Source organism: Oncorhynchus tshawytscha, linkage group LG02 (assembly GCF_018296145.1).
Source record: "Oncorhynchus tshawytscha isolate Ot180627B linkage group LG02, Otsh_v2.0, whole genome shotgun sequence".
Lineage (NCBI taxonomy): Eukaryota > Metazoa > Chordata > Actinopteri > Salmoniformes > Salmonidae > Oncorhynchus > Oncorhynchus tshawytscha.
This window is the reverse complement of record NC_056430.1, coordinates 50,340,044-50,361,798: the sequence shown is the minus strand read 5'-3', so window position 1 is coordinate 50,361,798 and position 21,755 is coordinate 50,340,044. Positions and strand designations below refer to the sequence as shown.

Sequence of the window (21,755 nt, the reverse complement as noted above, 5' to 3'; positions counted from 1 at the left end):
TGGAAGGATGTAGGCTACTTGGCTATCATCCATGGTAGGGATATGACATGCCCCTGTCATCTATTCACACTGTATTAGAACGCAGGAGACATTATAATATTATTCATTGTCTAAATACAATGGATTTTTTTTTTACTCCTAAAATATGCAATTTAAGAGTTTTAATAGAGATGAGTTCAAAAGTAACTTTGTATGCAAAACACATGGGAAAACATGCATATTCCATTCAATGTACTGAAATGTGACAAATTCATGAATACAATAAAAGGCTTGGTGCAGGATATTTGACTCACCTGGTTTCGGGTTGCTGTGAAAATAGAATATAACCATTATAAAACACCACAAGCACATTGCAAGAACCATCCGATTAACTTTGGGTTTTCTCATCCTGAATCTTTAGGAACGACAAAGCCGACCCAAGTCCTTCTGTGGTTCATGCGAAAAAGGACCGTTCAACGCTCAAGTACGGTTAGGGATTTGGAGATTCGAGTACATTGCTCGGGTACAGATAGAACCGTCTCTTCTTCAAGTCAAATTGCTGGTTGTTACTTGTGCGATTCATCATTTTGATGTACATCCACGCATATCCTGCGCCGGTGAAAAGTTACAACAGTCCAACCGCAAAAGGAGCGACAGTTACGTGAAGTCAGCAAACAATTAGTTGCAGGCACAACTTGCCATGCCAGTCGCTTGAGTTCTGAACACATTTACTGGCCAGGGTAGAAGGTATTTTATTCGAAATAAAAACGGCAATCGACTTCTCTTACGACGGGGTTTATAATGCCCTTCAGCAACCCTTCAGAGCTTAAGATCTTTCCAAATGTGAGCTTTGCTGTTAACTCCTTACTTTCCAGAAACATGTATGGAACAGGTGACGCTTTTGCTACATACACCCCCAAGCGTTGGAACATTTGGGAAATAAATATGATACGGTATTCAATTAACCATTCTGGTATCAATGCACTATCAATGCAATGATATTGATAACGATATGATTACAGTGATATTTAGGCTATAATGCCTTTTAGAAACCAATCAATATTTGGCATGTGTTTATTGACCCTGCATCTACCAGTAGTGGCTAACTAAACGTTATCAGTAATAAAGTAAGATAATGATGCATTCTAGTATTTAGTATTACATGGTAGCTACATACGCTGTTATAGTGTAATTACAGTCGAGGTACAAATAGTTGCATAGCAGCCTACTTATACATCTCTTATACATTCGGCATGTGTATATGTAACCTCTCACCAAAGGCATGTATATTCAACAATCTACTCATAGTTACAGCATACCTGTACATGTATCAGGGACACATTCTTAAGTGGACATGCGGTTGTTAGAGGGACTGAATAATCTGTTTGCTGATCATATAGTAGCGACCTCAATACCTAGCGACCTCGTCAAGAGGTTTTGACCTCTTGGCATAGCGGTTAAGGTATTGGCATGACAGTTGCTGGACCCGAAATTGCTACATTGGTGTCAGAAGTTGGGCCATTGGAGAGGCGTGTACACACGAGGGACACGGTAAAGAGAAGCGTGGGGACACGCTCTCACAAAGGAAGAGGGTAATGTAGCGACTTTAACCCAAAACCTAGCGACCTTGTCAAGATGTTCGGACCTCTTGGCGTAACAATTAACTTGTTGGCATGACAGTCGTTGGACTCAGGTTCGGGTCGGGGCATGTACTTCTTCTAATTAAGAGCTAGTAACATGTCCTGTACAGCAGCCTTTGCCTCTTGACCCCCCCAGACATTTGGCACCTCCGCTTCCCACTGGGTCTCAGAGCAGAAGATCCTGCTTGGAACCAGTGTGGATTAGGAGCCATGCAAGTGATCAAACGAGAGCCCTCGTAGGGAGACGGTGTGAAGCTTGCCAGTTTATTAGGGAGATAATGGTGAGGGCTCATTGTCAGCTCTGAGGCCAATTAGTCTGTTGTGTTTAACTAGACCCCCCTCCAAAAAAAAAATGTATTTTAAAATAAATAAAACCTTCCTAGTCTTTTCCTACTAGCACTGCCTTTGTTGATAACTACTTTACTGAGGAAAAATGTACTTACTATGACTGTGATATGTGGTTGTCTCACCTAGCTATCTTAAGATAAACGCACTAACTGTAAGTCCCTCTGGATAAGAGCATCTGATAAATGACTAAAATGTAAAGCAGATGGACCTGTTTGAAAATAGAAAAAAATGGGCCGATCCCTAAGACACTGCACCTCAGTGCTAGAGGCGTCACTACAGGCACACTGGTTCAAATCCAGGCTGTATCACAACTGGCTGTGATTGGGAGTCCCATAGGGTGGTGCACAATTGGCCCAGTGTTGCCTGGGTTTGGCTGGAGTAGGCCGTCATTGTAAATAAGAATTTTTTCTTGAGTTGCCCAGCAAAAAAAATACAAAAATCTGCTGTGGTAATAACTGTTTTAGCATTAGTAGGGCAAAGGAGAAGGTGACAGCAGAGTGCAAGTGAGCGAGAGCCTGGCATGGTCTCTTGCTCTGCGCTTGACACAGGTCCAAGGCTGAGCTCCCTTCTGACAGTGTTGAGGTATATGAGCTCACTCCTTACCTCCCCCCGTTACCACCTCTTCCTCCTTGAAAACCCTACACTGGCTCCAGGGTTTCATTGGAAACACATTTTCTCCAGAGGAGGAGAAGGGTACATTTGTTTATTTGGGAATATCATGTTTCCAGACTGTACAGCAAACTGCAGCCATTCCAAGGTAATTCTGGGGGAAAAGTTCAAGGTGTTAGCTGATAATGGTGCTTCTTGAATAGTCCCAAACACATACAATGAGTAATAAAAAAATCAATAGGAGTCAAAATATGCAGACTGTGTTGGTCTTTATGCAAATACATGTTTTGCTCTCACTTGAGCTAGACAAGTTGCAAACTCTTATCGGTTGGGCTAAAAACCTTTCCCTTATCATGCTGATGAACAACAATTACCTTTTCATGCTTAATTGATCACTGGCTGTCAATTTGGACCACCCTCAATTTAGGGGCCAGGAGGCTGGTATTGGAAGGGTGTAGGAATAACAGTAATGCTCTCTGAAATCACTTTACTCCGTGGCAGTTGATTGATGTTTTGGAATGAGAACACACTAACCCTTCATGGACTAGGAGGTAGTGGTTGGAGAGGAATATGAGACTGTGCTGTCCCCTGCTGGACATCATTGATAAAAGTGAAACATGTTGAGACAAGGAGAAACAAAATGATTCTCCTTATTCGCAACTCAGTCTAACTGAAAATGTTACTTATTTTACATCTCTACTTATTTTGAATCAAAGTTATCCACTGCTCACATTCATACGAGGGTGTTTGGTAGAATGGTCGCACTTTAAACTAGTCTAAATACATCCTATAAAGGCTCATGGAAGCCTTCAAAAGCTTCACTCTATATAGCACCTAGGCTTTTCAGAGAATGTAATAGTCCAAAGCATCAGTAGGGGGCAATGTTGAGTCCATGTCCCCGCACTCTGCCACTGTGTGAACAACACAGTAGATCATAGGAGGAAGAAGTGGGAAAATAAACCCCAAATACAAACGCTTCATTACCTCAGTAATAAGGAAGGATCAATCCATTCTTACTAAATGATAGGATCAGTGAGTCACTGATGCAAGAGTCAGTTACAGCTCAAGGAAGTTTGAAAAACACTCAGTTGTAAATACAGCAAACTACATTACCTGTTCAGGTTGCAATCCAAGCTACTTAACTTAATTACATTCAATGGAAATATGTGAACTACCACTGATTGATGAAAAGAATAACATAATGGCACGTAAAACCAGAATACCTTCTATTAGACATTTTAACAAAAGACTCCTTCATTACAACATATGGTGTGGTTAGGGCATGTTGATAAGGAGGGCCAGCCATAACTGTGGTCATGGTTTGCAGTGGGACAGGACTAATGTCTCGTCATTGATAGCATATCGCGAATCAACACAGGAACTGCCAGCCTTGTGTCCTGTAACAAAAGTACACTGTGGCTTTGGGGCTTTGCATATTTGCAATCCTTGACACAACTTCCTCAGTGAGACAACTGTATGGAGAACAAGCCTCGTTCTTGAAACAGTCAAAACAGCAGTATTTTCCCTACCTGGGTCTGTATTCAAAACGTGTCTCAGAGTAGGAGTGCTTATATAGGATCAGCCTTTTAGCTCATAAATACATTTACATGGACTCATTTCTACAAAGACCGAGTAGGAGTGCTGACCTAGGGTCAGTTTGGCCTTTTAGAGCATCATGAATAAGATTGTACGGACAGGTCCTAGATCAGCACTACTACTCTGAGACTTTGTTGATACATAACTAAACCGGAAGAGAGTCTACTTCCCACTTTATTCAACCTCTGGATTGTTCGTTGTCACACATTTCTAATAACTTGTCTTATGCCTTGAATTACTCAGGTATCACCCTGAACACACCCAGGGAAAAGGTTGACTAACGGAGGGTTAGAGCTCCAGACATTGGTGGGAAAAAGTACCCAATTGTCATACTTGAGTAAAAGTAAAAAGATACCTTAATAGAAAATGACTCAAGTAAAAGTGAGCCACCTAGGTAAATACTATGAGTAAAATGATAAAAGGATTTGGTTTTATATACACTTAAGTATCTAAAGTAAATGTAATTTCTCAAATATACTTAAGTACCAAAATTAAAAGTATAAATCATTTAAAATTCCTTATATTAAGCAAACCAGACAGCACAATTAGTTTTCATTTACAGATAGCCAAGTGCACACTCCAACACTCACACATCATTTACAAACAAACAAGTGTTTAGTGAGTCCGCAATATCAGAAGCAGTAGGGATGACCAGATGTTATCTTGATAAGTGTGTGAATTGGACCATTTTCCTGTCCTGCTAAACATTCAAAATGTAAAAGAGTACTTTTGGGTGTCAGGGAAAATGTATGGAGTAAAAAATATATATTTTAGGAATGTATTGAAAAGTTGTCCAAAATATATAAACTAGTAAAGTACAGATAGCCCAAAAAACTACTTATGTTTACAAATCTCTCATCTGAATGACAAACAGATTAATTTAATCATATTGCTGGTAGATTGAGTTTCAATTAAACTGTAGGACTAAAGTAAATTAAAATTCACAAAGGCCAGTTGTCATGGCAGCGTGTGCAGGTGACAACGTTCATACAGCTAAGCGTAGGACGGAACCACTAAACCCAACAAGCGCGTCACACCAGTCTAGTTTCTTTTGATCATAACCGCCACTCGGCTGGCTGAATAGACCCATAGAAATAAAAATACACAAAATGAAAAGGAAACACCCCATTTTAAAATGTTTCAAAACCTCCCTTTTCGGATGTTGGGTGGCCACTTCAACAGACTGGCTTGATCCACTGTACCGATGTGGGCGATGAATGAAGATAATTAAAATAATCCAATAATGATCATCACTATTAAACAGCACGCCCACTTGTATGGAAAGAGGGATCTCAGTAAACAATGTGAAATATTTTTTTTTCTAAAATCCTCCCTCAGTCATAATTAAACTTTAGAAACTTACAGGTTCAATAATAGGTCGAAGAACAATTTCCTTGACAAATAGCCAACATCTTTCCCTTTACCAATACACTTGTACTAATAATAATGTTTGATATGCAAGTAATGTCCCAGCTCCAATGTCTTTCACACTTGGCAAGATGACACAAGCGGATCACGGTGTAGGCTACATTGCTGGCCCTTCCCAGTAAGAAGGAAACGACACCACAGACTGAAGACTATACACCCGACTACGTATCTTTGCGGGTTGCTAAGGAAACCTAATCACCCCACGTCCTTCAGTACTTTCCTGTAAACCTGACATTCTTGCATGCACAAGATTACGCCAACCACTAACCCCACGTAGGCAACCACACGGAACAGATCGCTTCATGATAGAAAAAAAAAAAAAATCTTCAATTTCACTTTGAGACAGCAAACGAACAGCCAAGATGGTAGCTTGCATGTTGACATAACTTTTATTTGTCTACAAAAGATAATCTACAAAGGTGATACCAGTGAAGCAGTCATTTATACAATTTGACTGGTGTCACTGCTCAACAGTGGTCAAATAGGACAGTATTTTAAGAGTAAATAAATTCCTCTACCAGATTGGCTACATCTTAAATACACAAATAACGCAGAGGCAAACGAAACAGCAAACCAAATAAGCATTTGTTTAATTCTCCACTGTAAACTTGAGATGTATTTATTTTTAACATTCAGTACAATTCGAGTTTTATGTATTCATTCCTTGGAAGTCCTAACAGAAAGTGTTTCCTGAAGCAGCAGAGCTTTGAATGTCGGAGGCTTTCTCTTGACTTCCGTCACCTTTTTGGGTAACACTTTGGTAAAAATTGGAACTGGGAGGCATCTTTAATCTAAGGCTAACGACCTTGATGTGGAGAAAGGTCGATACCATGAGAAAAGCAGATTAAAAACAAACATATACTTTGCCCCCCACATTAATTAACCTCAATGATTTTTTTCTTCATACGAGATATTTGACAGTACACTTCTGCCAAGAATGTTGATGGCTTGACAGGAGACGTGATGACAAAAGTAACAATATCTTACGTGAGTGTATGCATGCGTGTGTAAAATGTGTTTAAATTGGGGAGTTGGACGAAGGGTTCGGTTCACCCCATGTGCCTTTGGACAGAGGGACATCGGTCCTAGCCCACCGCAGCGACTGGGTTAAGGGCCAGGACGTCAAACAGCACTCACACATCCCTAGAGGGGTGGTGCACCTCTGAGCAAGACACACAAGTGGCACCTTGTAAAAGCAGCAGAGTAACCCCGCTGTCTAGTAGGCTATCCCATAGATCGTAACTCACCTCCTCTCATTATCTCACCTTGTATGTCCACGCTACAGGCCCCCTCAGTGCATCTTTTGGCTCAATCTTTCAGACAGTGAGTCATATTTCCCCATCCACCTCTATTCCCAAAATGAGTGGTTTTATTCATTTAGACCCCGTTACCCTGGTTTCTAATCACATCTTTGTTTTTTCCTGAGAAGAGATTGGTCTTGGATGTAGAATTTGAGTGGCGGCCAGGTTGGCACAGAGATACAAGGTGAGAGGGAGGGCGAGATGGAGATATCTAAGATGAAGAACGGGACAGCCTGCTAAACAAGCAGGGTTTAACCTCAGCAGCCCGCCTGGGTGATGTCACCGCCCGAGCTCTTCGTCACCTCCATGGTGGTGAAGATCTGGAAGAGAAGAAGCAGAACGACCGTTGATCTCTGTGGTGTGGTGCTGCGGCTCGTTCACAAATGTAAAAACAACTGAGCAAAAGCAACCGATTAAAGCTACAACCATAGAGATAGAGGGTACACTTGCTACAAAATACTGTGATAACATTAGCCTTGAACGTAATGGCAATAGTAACCTGTGGCACTAACTGTCAGCTGTTACAGTAGTTAGTTTTCCAGCCTTTAGTTAACAATTACATTCTTGATTTGATAGGTTCTAAGGTCGAATAACCTGTTGTGGCTCACTGCCAGATCGACTCAGGCAAATCAGAAAACGCTCTGCAAGTTACTTTTTTGCACCGTGGAGGGACTTGCATGTTATACATTCACATGTTTTGTTTTTTACGTCAATCAAAAGCAGTCATAGAAGTGATTCATGGGAAAGATGGAGATGGATAGAGGACGCACATCCTATGTCTACACCCGATCCAAGGAGGAAAGAAAACGGGGGCAAAAATGGGGGAGCAAGTCGAATGAAAACGCGGCCTGCAGCTGGTGTGCGATCAGTCTTACCTCAGCGCAGGTGGGGTGGATGCCGATGGTGTTGTCCAGCTGCTCTTTAGTCAGTCCGCACTTCATGGCCGCGCCATAGCCCTGCGTCACCTCGCCTGCGTTGGGCCCCAGGTAGTGGAACCCGATCACACGGTCCTGCAGAGAGAGTGATGTTACTGATAGATCAAGTGTATAGGTAATATACTAGTTTGTTATGTATACCCTGCATATCGGAACTTGCATTCTTCTTCAATATGGCTATTGAATTCGACATGCGTGTCCACTGTTATTCTAGAACAGCTTTCAGAAACATGGTGTCAAAAGTGACAAAGTGTTCACATAGCTTCTTGACCAGAGACAAGGGTGGAAGATTTTTGTTCCTCCAACAAAATCATTTTTCGGGTTTCCTAGAAGTTTTCAATGTGAGAATTTTTAAACTCTACACAGCAAAAGTGACAATTGCAGTGTCCATGAATCAAACAGGTAGTCAGGTGAGTTAGGAGAGGGGAGGGTTCCTACATTGTCCAGTTTATTGCAGATGATCTTGGAGTAGCACTTGTTGTTGTCCCTGTTGGGGACAGTGAACTCCAGAGGCCAGAAGAGACTGTGGTACACCTACACAATTAAGGACACACATTAAATACACACACGTACAGAAAGGGCAGAATAACTTGCATTAAAAGTGTCATGCATGTATGTTTCTAGAGTGTGGTGTTATAACTAGGCCCTGTGTTCTGTGCAAGCGTGTGACATGTTTATTTTATTGAACCATTATTTTAAAAAATGTTAAATTCATCAAACTGTCACCTTTTCTTTTTATGCCAGATGGTCCAGCACCATCCTCAGACAATACCTTTCATTTAATGGGCAATTCTCATGTCTGGATAAGGCTTAAAATACAGGATCAAATCCTGCTAGGTCACATGATTGCACAAAACACAGGGCCCCATTTATAACAGTATTACCGGTATTGAACTTGACCTATGTTTTTTTTTGTCATTCTAACAGCATGTTACAGTACGGTGTCAGCAGTGGGATCCATTTCAACACAAAATGTAAACTTCTTTATTGCAGAAACACTAACACTACAACATTAACCTGTGATACGTTAGCCGCATAATTCATATATATACACATATATGATAGTATTATACAGTCAGTGGACATTTTATAAGGTACACCCATCTAGTACTGGTCAGACCCCCCATTGCTTCCAGAACAGGAATTTCAGGACATGGAAATGTTGCTCAATTGGTATCAAGGGACCTGTGCCAGGAAAACATTCCCCACAACATGACACCACAGCCACCAGCCTTTACATTTGACGCCAGGCAGGATGGGGCTATGGACTCATGCTGCTTATGCCAAATTGTGACTCAGCCATTAGCATGACGGAACCAGGATTCGTCGGACCAGGTAAAGTTTGTCCACCTCTCAATTGTCCAGTGTTGGTGATAGCATGACCACTGGAGCCACTTCTTGTTTTTAGCTCTGACAGCGGTGGAACCCGGTGTGGGTGTAGACCGCTAATAGACCATTCGTGACAAGGATCGACGGAGTTATGTGGTCCGAGATTCCGTTCTGCACACCACTACTGCGCCATTACTTGCCTGTTTGTGGCCCGCCCGTTAGCTTGCACAATTCTTGCCATTCTCCGTCGACCTCTTATCAATGTGTTGTTTTCGCCCACAGGACTGCTGCTGACTGGATGTTGTGGTTTTGTTTGTCACGCTCCTGGGCGTGAAAAGCCCCGACACGTCCGTTTCTGAGATACTGTAACCGGTGCGCGTGACAACGCTCAACCATGCTCAAAGTCGCTTAGGTCACTAGTTTTGCCCATTCTAACTTTCAATCGAACAGTAACTGAATGAGTCACTCTGTAGGAGCTAACCATTTGTGAACGGGGTGGTGTACCTAATAAACTGACCACTGAGTGTATATGATCGTATCACCGTTTAATAGCTGGCGAGTCAATATCCACATTTAAATTGGTATGCTACAATGCATATTGGAGATTGGAGCAGAGCCTAAATGTCAGTTGATTTTGGTCTGTAACATTCAGTGCAAGGAAGTGTGTGATGTGACTGTGGTACCACTAGGCTGGAAGTGGGCTCTGAGTGTGTGTTGCGTCAGCAGCTACCTCCAAGTTGTCTTGGCCGTACAGCTCAATAGCTTTCTCCTCAGAATGCCCACAGGCGCCATACTCCAGAGGGGTGAACACAGTGGTGGGAACGTTTACGTAGTCACACTGCACACAACAACATTCAACCGCAGTTAATAATAAACAACAAGACATGACAATTTACAGTCTTTACCAGGTGGTCACATTGGAGGTTCACCAGACAGAATATACTACAGTATGACAATAGAAGCTAGGGAACATTTTTACATGGTTTCTCCTCGTTTTTACATTTTAGGTGGAGAGCAAAGGCCCCCCCATATAACATCTACGAGGGCCAACATTAAGATTTGAACTTGAAAGCAACAAAAGCCTATCTTATTAAAAGCAGAGGGACAACAGAGAGAAGAGTCACACTGACAAACAGCCATGGTCTATCAATAGAAAAGCATGTTAACTCCCAAGGGGTGAATCGAGGCCCGCTGTCCAATAATTACCTTGAGCGAGGCTCCCGCGTACAGCCGGCGAGCCAGCAGCTTTCCGGCCTGGATGGCCACGGGTGTCAGCTCCCACTTGCCCTCCAGGATGTCTCCGATGGCGTAGATGTGCGGCACGTTGGTCTGTTCCTCGTCGTTCACCGGAACCTTACCGTTCCTGGGGGAGGAAGAGTGGAAGCTTAGCTAGGGTAAAATGACTGGCGACTCCCATTTGACTATTATAGATCCCCACAAGTTGCAGATCCCTGGTCAAGACTTATTACACATACATGTATAAGAACAGTTTGCAGAACACAATCTATTTGACCTTTATTATCCAGTGGACGGATTTTTTTATTTTTTTTACTAGGCAAGTCAGTTAAGAACAAATTCTTATTTTCAATGACGGCCTAGGAACAGTAGGTTAACTGCCTGTTCAGGGGCAGAATGACAGATTTGTACCTTGTCAGCTCGGGGATTCGAACTTGTAACCTTTCGGTTACTTGTCCAACGCTCTAACCACTAGGCTATCCTGCCGCCGGATTAAAATGTTTAGGGCATCATAGGAACTCATTGGAGAACAGAGTAAAGTGAAAGGTCCAACAAGTACAGAATTTAGTCAATAAATCCCACTTGACAATTAAGTGGAATACAAACAAAGTAAATATTTTATCATTCCCAACGTGCATTCTACATTAAGCTAAGGCTATTCGGTGAAAATGTTCGCAAATGAAAGAATTAGATCTTGCGACAGACATTCTCAGTGTGATGTGAAAGAATTATGTAATGTGACCATAGGATGTTGACAAGAGTGGTTGTGTGTTTCCCGGTTGAGAAATATCTATGTAAAGAACACCACGGTTCCGTGATTGAGGGTAAACCAATAAGAGGGTGTTCGGGTCACACTTTTTAATGGTGCATTATTTAAGTAAAGAAAATACCATATACAGTGCATTCGGAAAGAATTCAGACCTAGACTTTTTCCACATTATGTTACAGCCTTATTCTAAAATTGATTAAATTTACCCCCCCCCCAATCTACACACAATACCCCATAATGACAAAGCAAAAATAAGTTTAGAAATGTGTGCAACTGTATAAAAAATAAAATATCACATTTAGATAACTATTCAGACCCTTTACTCAGTACTTTGTTGAAGCACCTTCGGCAGCGATTACAGCCTTGCGTATTCTTGGGTATGAGTTTACAAGCTTGGCACACCTAAACTCAGCAAAAAAAAGAGAAACGTCCTCACACGGTCAACGGTGTTAATTTTCAGCATACTTAAAGTATTTAAATATTTGCATGAACAGAACAAGATTCAACAACTGAGACAAACTGAACAAGTTCCACTGACATGTGACTAACAGAAATGGAATAATGTGTCCCTGAACAAAGGTGGGGGGGGGTCAAAATCAAGTCACATTATCTGGTGTGGCCACCAGCGGCATTAAGTACCGCAGTGCATCTCCTCGTGGACTGCACCAGATTTTCCAGTTCTTGCTGTGAGATGTTACCCCACTCTTCCACCAAGGCACCTGCAAGTTCCCGGACATCTCTGGGGGGGGCCCTAGCCCTCACCCTCCGATCAAATAGGTCCGAGACGTGCTAATAAGAGAATTTTTCTTCTCCAGGTTCAATAACCCAATTTAATTGTAATTACTCAATCAGGATTTGTAAGATACTGATAGAAATGAAAACAGGCAGAGGCCCAGTCTACCACAGTTAAATGTTTATTCACGGGAATGTTCTAAAGTCAAGAATACAAAACAATTCATTTTATACTGACTTCTCACGCCCACACAGCCATACACACACACACACACACACACACACACGGCACCAAGCTCAGAGAGTCTGTGTTTAAAATACCATAAAAACATTGTTTTACCCTAATTCTGACTAGGACTACACATTTATTGATTATGATTTTATACATTCTAATCAATTCCATACAATTGTGTTTCAGGGCGGAATATTCTAATCATTCAATTAACAAGTTGGATATAGGGGGTGCTATTTAAATTTTTTGGATGAAAAACGTTCCCATTTTAAACTAGATATTTTGTCATGAAAAGATGCTCGACTATGCATATAATTGACAGCTTTGGAAAGAAAACTCTGACGTTTCCAAAACTGCAAAGATATTGTCTGAGTGCCACAGAAATGTTACAGGCGAAACCCAGATAAAAATCCAATCAGGAAGTGCGGCATTTTTTGAAACCGCCTCATGCCAATGACTCCTTATATGGCTGTGAATGAGCTACGAATGAGCTTACGTTCTCCACGCATTCCCCAAGCTGTCTACAGCACTGTGACGTCTTTTTAGGCATTTCCATTGGAGAATGGCTGTAAGGGACCATATTTGGTGAGTGGTCACATGGTGTCTCCCGGAGAAAATCTTGCGTAAAATACTGGAGGTAGCCATTTTCCCAATCACTTCTTATGAGAAAACAATTGCCTTGACGGATATATTATCGAATATATATGTTAAAAACACCTTGAGGATGGATCCTAAACGTTTGCTGTGTTTCTGTCGATATTATGGAGCAAATTTTGAAAAAAAGTTTGGCGTTATAGTTTAAGTATTTTTTGGTCGATTTCTCAGCCATAACTGATGAACAAACGGGAGCTTTTTCGCCTACAAAAATATTATTTTTGGAAAAAAAAGGAACATTTGCTATCTAACTGGGAGGCTCCTGAGTGAAAGCATCTGAAGTCCTGCTGCCAGCAGAGCCTAGCATAGCATTATGCCATGCTAAACTTACACAAATGCTTGTCTAGCGTTGGCTGTAACGCATATTTTGAAAATCTGAGATGACAGTGTTGTTAACAAAAGGCTAAGCTTGTGTTTGAATATATTTATTTCATTTGTGATTTATATTTATTTCATTTGTGATTTTCATGAATAGGAAAAGTTGCGTTATGCTAATGCGTTTGAGGCTGATTACGCTCCCGGATACGGGTTTGCTAGTCGCAAGAAGTTAACAGACAATTCTCACCCATCACGTGCTCAATGGGATTGAGATCTGGGCTCTTCGCTGGCCATGGCAGAACACTGACATTCCTGTCTTGCAGGAAATCACACACAGAACAAGCAGTATGGCTGGTGGCATTGTCATGCTGGAGGGTCATGTCAGGATGAGCCTGGTTGACACCAAACTCAAAGTCCACCTGACATGGGTCGCTTTAGCCAGCCTGGTAAGCTACACTCATGTAGTGCAAACGAGAGGCCGAACCTGGTGCACCTTAAGCTGTGTGTCAGTCAGCCCCATGTTAAAGAGATTCTCCGTTACATTTGTATAATTCTTTTGCCAATAGTGCTGAAAGGAGCACTCACGGGCCAAAAGTGGTCACCGAAATCTGTGTGCTACGTCACATATGTGCATCTTGTCATTGCTCTCTCTCGCTCTGCTGTGTGCGCGCATCGGTCTAGTTCTCACTCAAATGGTGAGGTGCTGAACCTCATTGGCTGGAACATGAATTGCTAGGGGGCTGGCCCACGTGGGGGAAAATGTAAGGAAAATGGCACTGAACAGCTTCCAGTAAACAGTCACTTTCAAACTACGGATTTCGTAGCTAATTGAGGTAAAACAGTCATTCTTCTCAGATAATGCATGTATGAACTACACATTCATGTCCTTAAATGCTGCTAGGGACCAGGTCATATGACTGAGGCATATGACTGACTAAGGCACACTCACTCCTAAGCCTGGCTCATGCGCTTGCTTAATCCCGTTGGCCGAGAGAGCACTCTGTAGGGCTGACCCATTCATAACCAAACTGCATGTTAGAAACTCCATGAAAACACTTCTTCCTCAATCAATCCGGTTAACAATATTTTAAAGAACCTTGAGATTTTTTAGATACTGTTACGTCCCAATGTAACAGCACAAAAAAAGCACAAACACAAAAACTCTTATCCCCACAAAACCCCTCCCGTTCAGTTCTCACACACACATCTGGTGAGGCAATAGTGCTGAATCACCATGACTGTAGAGAGCCTTAAAGGTACAGGCGTGTGCACACACACACCCTTGTCTCATTGGTGACAGTCGCGAGGGTGCATGAATGAAATGAGAGAATAGAAGAAAATAAAAGGAAAGTTAACTTAAGGATTTTTTTAACTTAAACTTGTTTTTTTTGCCTAAAATGACATACCCAAATCTAACTGCCTGTAGCTCAGCCCCCAAAGCACATGCATATTCTTGGTACCATTTAAAAGGAAACACTGAAGTTTGTGGAAATGTGAAAGGAATGTAGGAGAATATAACAATAGATCTGGTAGAAGAAAATACAAAGACAAAAAACAACCAGTTGTTTCCTACCACCATCTTTGAAATGCAACAGGAAGGTCCCTACATCTAGCCATCACTCTGGTTGTAATTGCGATGTTGTCCACAAGATGGCAGTGCATGTGCAAAGTTTCAGACAGATAATTTGAAGTATGAGCAAACTACATGACATTTAGTGTGAAGTCACCCAGGTACATTTGGGCAAATCGTGAAGGAGACATTTAAATTCAAATTAAATTTGTCTGCAAGAATATCGTCAAATCGGTATACTTGGGCTTTGATTTAGCTTTTCCAGTATTAGTAGCCATATTATAAGTTCAACATTTGCAAAACACCCCGTTTTCATAACTCTCCATACTCTTAAATATTTGTCCAAAAGGAAAGGCTTGATGTCGCACAAGGTTAGCAGCAACATTTTGCGACAGATACTGGGTTTCCGCATACTCCCTTAAAGCCCCGCTCATTGGCTATCTAGCTAGCTTTGTTTGACCCCGATTGGTGCTTATTTTCCAAAGTTAAAGTCAATCATGTGAAGACCGCCCACGTCATCGGCGTGCTATGAAGGTGTTGCTCTCTGAACAAATTTGGTGTCCTATAGGATATACTACACTCCTAATAATATAGTGAAGTCTGGTTACATTCTAGGATCTCTGAGGAATACATCGAAATGCGATTTGACTGGTTGAAACAACGTTTAGGGTTAGATTTTCACCGATTCCTTTCTTCGCAAATTTAATGAATGGAAATACAATATTGATCGTGCATGCGTATATGGACATTTGTAGGAAATGAAAAATACATTTTATCTAACAAAATTACACTTGATGTTATCTCTGGGACCCTACGGATGATACATTCTGAAATCTTGCTCTGATTTAAGTACACATTTCACCTTCAGAGGTGAATTGATCAAACCTAACGTGGTGAAAAAAGTGTTTTGTTGTTGGGAGCTCAACTAATAGCATGGCATTTTTTTTCAGTAATAGCTACTGTAAATTGGACAGTGCAGTTATATTAACATGAATTTAAACTTTCTGCGATCGTGACACACGAAGCTGAATGATTTACAACTGTTCTGTCTGAAGGGACACCTATCCCTAAGTTAAACTTACTTAGGGTTGACTTTGACTCCGGCTTGATCCAGGCCGATCTTGCCTGTACACGCGTCACGCCCCACGGCTATCAACACCTGAGGGAGGACAAGGAAGTCACCGGGTTAAAGGGACCATTCACCCAAAAAATAAAGCCCGTCATCCCTACAGAGCAAGAATGACTCAATTTTGCTGGACAAAACATCTTATAGTGAAGGCTCAAAGACTGACAATCATGCAGAGTTTGATAATGCCTAATGCAATATGTTAAAGTACTTTGTTCGCAGATTTAATTAACAGTATTGGTTTAATTTCAGGGGACTTAAATGCGTACGTACAGTGTTGTATTCTCCCTCGATGGTCTCGTCACTCTCCGTGCTCTTGGCTGTCACCTTCAGCCTCCCAGGAGTGCCTGCCTCCAGCTCCTCCACCTGACATATAAAATTCATTGTATGGGGGGAAAAAAATGTGTATCTAGCTACAAAATGCTCTATAATACTATAATTGCCAAGGCCGGGTGAACTGAAGGCATCTTTCACTCTGAAAGATCGTGGTTTTTAATTTAGTTCACCTTCAAAGACTAACATCCATGAACTTTAGACTTAATCTGATGACAGGACTCTTCCGATAAATAGCGAAATATTACACAACTTCCCTGATGACAGAACAATTTAGTCCAGGCATTTCCGAACCATAAAAAGGCCATAAAGAAAGCCCTGAACAGCGGAGTAAAGATACAAAGGGTGTAGTAGGTGTAGTAGTAGTACCTGAGTTCACATACTATTGAAATAATTTCAAATACTAGCCGTGCATGATTAAGCTTAACTGTTGCAATGGGAACCAATAGAAAATTCCCATGAGTGCAAACTTGACCCAGGCTAAGGCAACATTCATAGTATTTGAAAGACTTCAAACACTATTTGAAACCAGGTCTAGTAGTAGATAACTCACATTGGCTCACCTTGACTGGGACGTACTTCCGGAGGAACTTGACGCCATGCTCTTCCATGTGTTCCCCGGCGCGGTTGGCCATGTCCTGGTCGAAGCCCCTCAGCAAGATGGAGCGTACCATGACCGTCACGTCCAGGCCCAGGCCCGCAAGGAAACCCCCGCACTCCAGTGCCACGTAGGATGCCCCGATCACCAGGGTCTTGCCGGGGCAGTGGGGGAGCGAGAACAGGTCATCGCTGCAGCATAGACACCCACAGACAGGGGAAGATCAGCCATAGTAGGGTGCACTTCCGTTAAACCCATAATGCACTTAAAAATGTATAAAAACGCCACAATTCACCCAGTCTTTCTGCGATTAGTATGTGAAATATCTGGAATGTCAGATTCATTCACTAGACCAGTGATCACCAACCAGTCAATCGCGATCGCCTGGTTGATCTTTAAGGCATTCCTAGTCGATTGCCAAACATTTCTGTAGAAATTCCAACGATAAAGCCTTGTGCTCCTATTTGTTTAAAATTTGTCCCATGCAGTTTGTGGTAGGTTCACTTGATTCAGCTGCCCTCCGCGCCAGGTAAGCGAATTGTTCCCATTTAGAACCATTTCATTTGTCTCAAGGTATAAAACCTGGCCGACCCAGAGTGCTAAATCAAGTGCACCTATTGCTGGCCAAATCGGATTAGGATAGCTCAAAATCACTGTGCCTGCAGCTTCTACGGCAAAGTTTGATACAAAGTGAGATGTTAGAACTTTTAAAACTATGATCAGAGAGAGAGACTGTCAAGGAAGGCAGAAAAGAGCTGCTGTTTTTATGAGTGATTTCATGTTTTAAAAAGTTAATAACTTGAAAATAAAAGAGAGCCGCACACTCTAGGAGCTCAGATACAAAAATGTAATGCCAACGTTTCGACAGCCAAGCTGTCTTCATCAGGGTATATACGAAACGTTGGTATTAAATTTTTGCTTCTGAGCTCCTAGAGTATGCGGCTCTCTTTTATTTTCAAGTTTCTATTCCGCTAGCCAGCACCTCGTCTTAATAGGTGTGCGTTTCTTTTTCTTTTAAAAAGTTAATAAAACACTGTACAAACCATAAAACGTGCTTCTCCCGATTTACATTCTCCCAACCAACCAGCACTGCAGCTGCAATGAATATGTAGCCAATCGATAGGCTTGCATTTTTATTTTTAGGGGCTCGTTGTTTCCGTTTTAATATCAAGGAATATTTAACTTTCTCTGGCCATAGAAACAACGTTAATTTGTGCAGGAGGTAGAAATAATACAGGTGGAAGACTGACCACTCTCTGATCAGTCTCACCGGAGGAAGGGAGAGAGCAACGACTTCCATTCGTTAAGACTAACAATCAACTTTTTTTGTTGAAAGAATGCTCAGCTTACAACTGATCTATTTAGCTCAAGTTTTGAAATATATGGTCTGAGAAGAACAATATTGGCAGACCAAGCATGGCCAATATGTAATTGCGTGATAATATATTAGGCCGACAAACCTCACTCTTACAGAACAGTTTATATTCGGTTAATGTTGCATAGGCTTACATTTTATGAGTCATGCTTAAGTCATGCTTTCTTTTTTTAATCTGAGTGGTAGACCTCGGCTTGGATTTTGACTCCGAAAGTGAGCTTGAATCAGAAAAGGTTGGTGACCACTGCATTAGACACAATAACTTACTTTAACCGTTAAACTCCCAAACTATAAACAAAAAAAAGTCAGGCTAAAGACTGGTTATGTAGTCTGAAATGGGTCTGGGTGTGAACTTTGACGCCAGTAGACAAGAATGTCCTCTGAAAATGTATTCAGTCACAAAACAACTATCAGGCATACAATTTGCTTTAAAAGGGTACAGAGATGGATACCAGGGTCTGGATACCAGGGTCTGTCCCTATGACATGTAGGTTAGCAAAAGCCCACCAACACAAAGAGGTTCAGCTTCTAGACAACCTGTGTTTAGACAAGTGGGAGATTATAGCCTTATTAAATGAATGACCTGAGATACAAGACCTCCTGTGGTGGGAATTAGATATTTTAGCTCACCTGGGGAAGGTGTGTGTGTGTGTGTGTGTGTTCCGGTGCACAAGCTTAGTGGCAATGTTCCACATCCCTTATCCTTTTGTGACTAGGGGGCAGTATTTTCATTTTTGGATAAAACAACGTTCCCGTTTTAAAACGGGATATTTTGTCAACTATGCATATAATTGACAGCTTTGGATAGAAAACACTAACGTTTCCAAAACTGCAAAGATATTGTCTGTGAGTGTAACAGAACTGATGTTACAGGCGAAACCTAGATAAAAATCCAATCAGGAAGTGCCCCATATTTTGAAAGCTCTGCATGCCAATGACTCCTTATATGGCTGTGAATGGGCTACGAATGAGCTTACGCTTTCTACGTATTCCCCAAGGTGTCTACAGCATTGTGACGTATTTTTACACATTTATGTTGAAGAATAGCCGTAAGGGACCACATTGAGCAAGTGGTCACATGATGGCTCCTGTAGAAAATCTTGCGTAAAGTACAGAGGTAGCCATTATTCTAAACAACGTTTGCCATGTTTCTGTCGATAGTATGGAGCTAATTTGGAAAAAAGTTTGGCATTGTAGTGACCGCATTTTCCGGTCGAATTCTCAGCCAAACGTGAAGAGCAAACGGAGCTATTTCGCCTACAAAAATAATATTTTTGGAAAAAAAGGAACATTTGCTATCTAACTGGGAGTCTTGTGAGTGAAAACATCCGAAGTTCTTCAAAGGTAAATGATTTAATTTGATTGCTTTTCTTATTTTTCTGAAAATGTTGCCTGCTGCTAGCAGGGCATAATGCTATGTTAGGCTATGATAAACTTACACAAATGCTTGTCTAGCGTTGGCTGTAAAGCATATTTTGAAAATCTGAGATGACAGTGTGATTAACAAAAGGCTAAGCTGTGTCAATATATTTCATTTGTGATTTTCATAAATAAGAAGATTTGATAGGATATTTATGTCCGCTGCGTTATGCTAATTAGTTTCAGGCGATGATTACGCTCCCGGATCCGGGATGGGTAGTATCAAGGAGTTATGTCCATCCACATTTCACTATGCTTTTTCTGACTGAAGGGGGGGGGATTACCTGAACTTGTCCAATAAGAAACTTCCGTTTCTAATGCCGATGGAAATAATTTTACTACAGTGTACACTAATGAAACCACCTGCAGTGTGTTTATACAGTGCATTCGGAAAGTAGTCAGACCCTTTGGCTTATACCACATTGTTACGTTACAGCCTTATTCTAAAACTGATTAAATTATTTCCCCCCTCAATCTACACACAATACCCCATAATGGCAAAGCAAAAACAGGCTTAGAAATGTTTGCAAATTTACCAAAAAATGTAAAACAGAAATATCTTATTTACATAAGTCTTCAGACCTTTTGCTATGAGACCTGAAATTGAGCTCAGGTGCATCTACATAAGGTCCCACAGTTGACAGTGCACGTCAGAGCAAAAACCAAGCCATGAGGTCAAAGGAATTGTCCGTAGCGCTCCGTGTAAGGATTGTGTCGAGGCACAGATCTAGGAAAATTCCCAAGAACACAGTGGCCTCCACCAATCTTAAAATGGAAGAAGTTTGGAACCACCAAGACTCTTCCTAGAGCTGGCTTCCCGGCCAAACTGAGCAATCGGGGGAGAAGGGCCTTGGTCAGGGAGGTGACCAAGAACCCAACGGTCACTGACAGAGCTCCAGAGTTCCTCTGTGGAAAGTACAGAGATCCTTGATGAAAACCTCCTCCAGAGCTCTCAGGACCTCAGACTGGGGTGATGGCTCCCCTTCCAACAGGACAATGACCCGAAACACACAGCCAAGACTCAGGATTGGCTTCAGGACAAGTGTCTGAATGTCCTTGAGCGGCCCAGCCAGAGCCTGGACTTCAACCAGATCAAATATCTCTGGAGAGACCTGAAAAAAGCTGTGCAGCGACACTCCCCATCCAACCTGAGAGAGCTTGAGAGAATATGCAGAGAGGAATGGGAGAAACTCCCCAAATACAGGTGTGCCAAGCTTGTAGCGTCATACCCAAGATGACTCGAGGCTGTAATCTCTGCCTAAGGTGCGTCAACAAAGTACTGAGTAAAGGGTCTGAATACTTTTGCAAAACGTATATATATATATACATTTTAAGTTTTTGTTTTGTCATTATGGGATATTGTGTGTAGATTGATGAGGGGGGAAAAAATAGTTGATTTTAGAATAAGGCAAACTGTGGAGAGTGTCAAGGGGTCTGCATACTTTCTGAATACACTATCTTGTTGTGTTGATTGAATAATGAGGGCTTTCCACTGGCTGGACAGCAGTCAAATTGCTGATGCATGCCAGATCTGTATTTTACCTATCAGCAACCCACATCTTATGTTATAACAATCTGGTGCCTGACGGCACAGTCAATGACGTGGTACACAACCATTGGCATGCAACGTCTGAGCAATTGGGGAGGGGGTGGTCTCACCTGGTGATGCAGTACTCTTTGTCTCCGGGGATGCCCAGGTAACGCGGCCTCTCGCCCGTCGCCAGGATAAACTTAGCTGCTGTGTGGAAGGTCTCCTTTCCTCGCTTGTTGGTCGCCTGAGGGGAAGTAGGGTGTCAAACGCTCTCTTACACACTGAAAGAATAGTCGTTTTAAGTCACCCAGCGTATCCCAGTCTGTTGCGTCAATCCTACAGTATGGTTTAAATTAATTCATCGATGCATCAATTCAAGGGTGTGGTTTGAAACCGTCCACGAGCTGCTGTACTAAGTGTTGTGATGTGTGTTTGTATGGAGTCATTACATATCTTTGGGGTTTGTTTACGATAAGCCAAGGAACTAAAACAGTTTCTATCCAGTTTCAGAATACATTGTGCCGTGCATCTAAAAAAAAAAGTTGATCAATTTTAACCATTAGAAGACAATCAATTCAGTATGAAAATGGAAGGCAGTAAATTAAGTATGAAAATGGAAGGCAAGTCAATTCAAAATTAAAACGCATCAGAAAATAACCATGGTTAGACATTTGCTTATAAATGTATAGGGTGCCAA

General features: G+C 41.7%; 2 protein-coding genes across 2 annotated transcripts in view; both read right to left on the bottom strand.

Moving 5' to 3' along the window:
* The window catches only part of LOC112267636 (carbohydrate sulfotransferase 11), a 29,354-nt gene extending 28,503 nt beyond the window's left edge, over nt 1-851 (bottom strand). Inside the window, exon 1 of the mRNA XM_024445837.2 lies at nt 294-851. Coding sequence (XP_024301605.2) covers nt 294-387 — 94 coding nt within the window. The 5' untranslated portion in view covers nt 388-851. The remainder of the gene's footprint in view (nt 1-293) is intronic.
* Nucleotides 852-5,966: 5,115 nt separating this feature from the next.
* Nucleotides 5,967-21,755, bottom strand: part of LOC112267647 (thioredoxin reductase 1, cytoplasmic) — a 28,408-nt gene continuing 12,619 nt past the window's right edge. The window contains exons 8-16 of the mRNA XM_024445845.2: nt 21,187-21,302; nt 16,699-16,924; nt 16,076-16,168; nt 15,759-15,835; nt 10,372-10,528; nt 9,896-10,003; nt 8,275-8,370; nt 7,777-7,911; nt 5,967-7,221 (exon numbers count right to left, since the gene is read on the bottom strand). Of these exons, the coding sequence (XP_024301613.1) occupies nt 7,159-7,221; nt 7,777-7,911; nt 8,275-8,370; nt 9,896-10,003; nt 10,372-10,528; nt 15,759-15,835; nt 16,076-16,168; nt 16,699-16,924; nt 21,187-21,302 (1,071 nt within the window). The 3' untranslated portion in view covers nt 5,967-7,158. The remainder of the gene's footprint in view (nt 7,222-7,776; nt 7,912-8,274; nt 8,371-9,895; nt 10,004-10,371; nt 10,529-15,758; nt 15,836-16,075; nt 16,169-16,698; nt 16,925-21,186; nt 21,303-21,755) is intronic.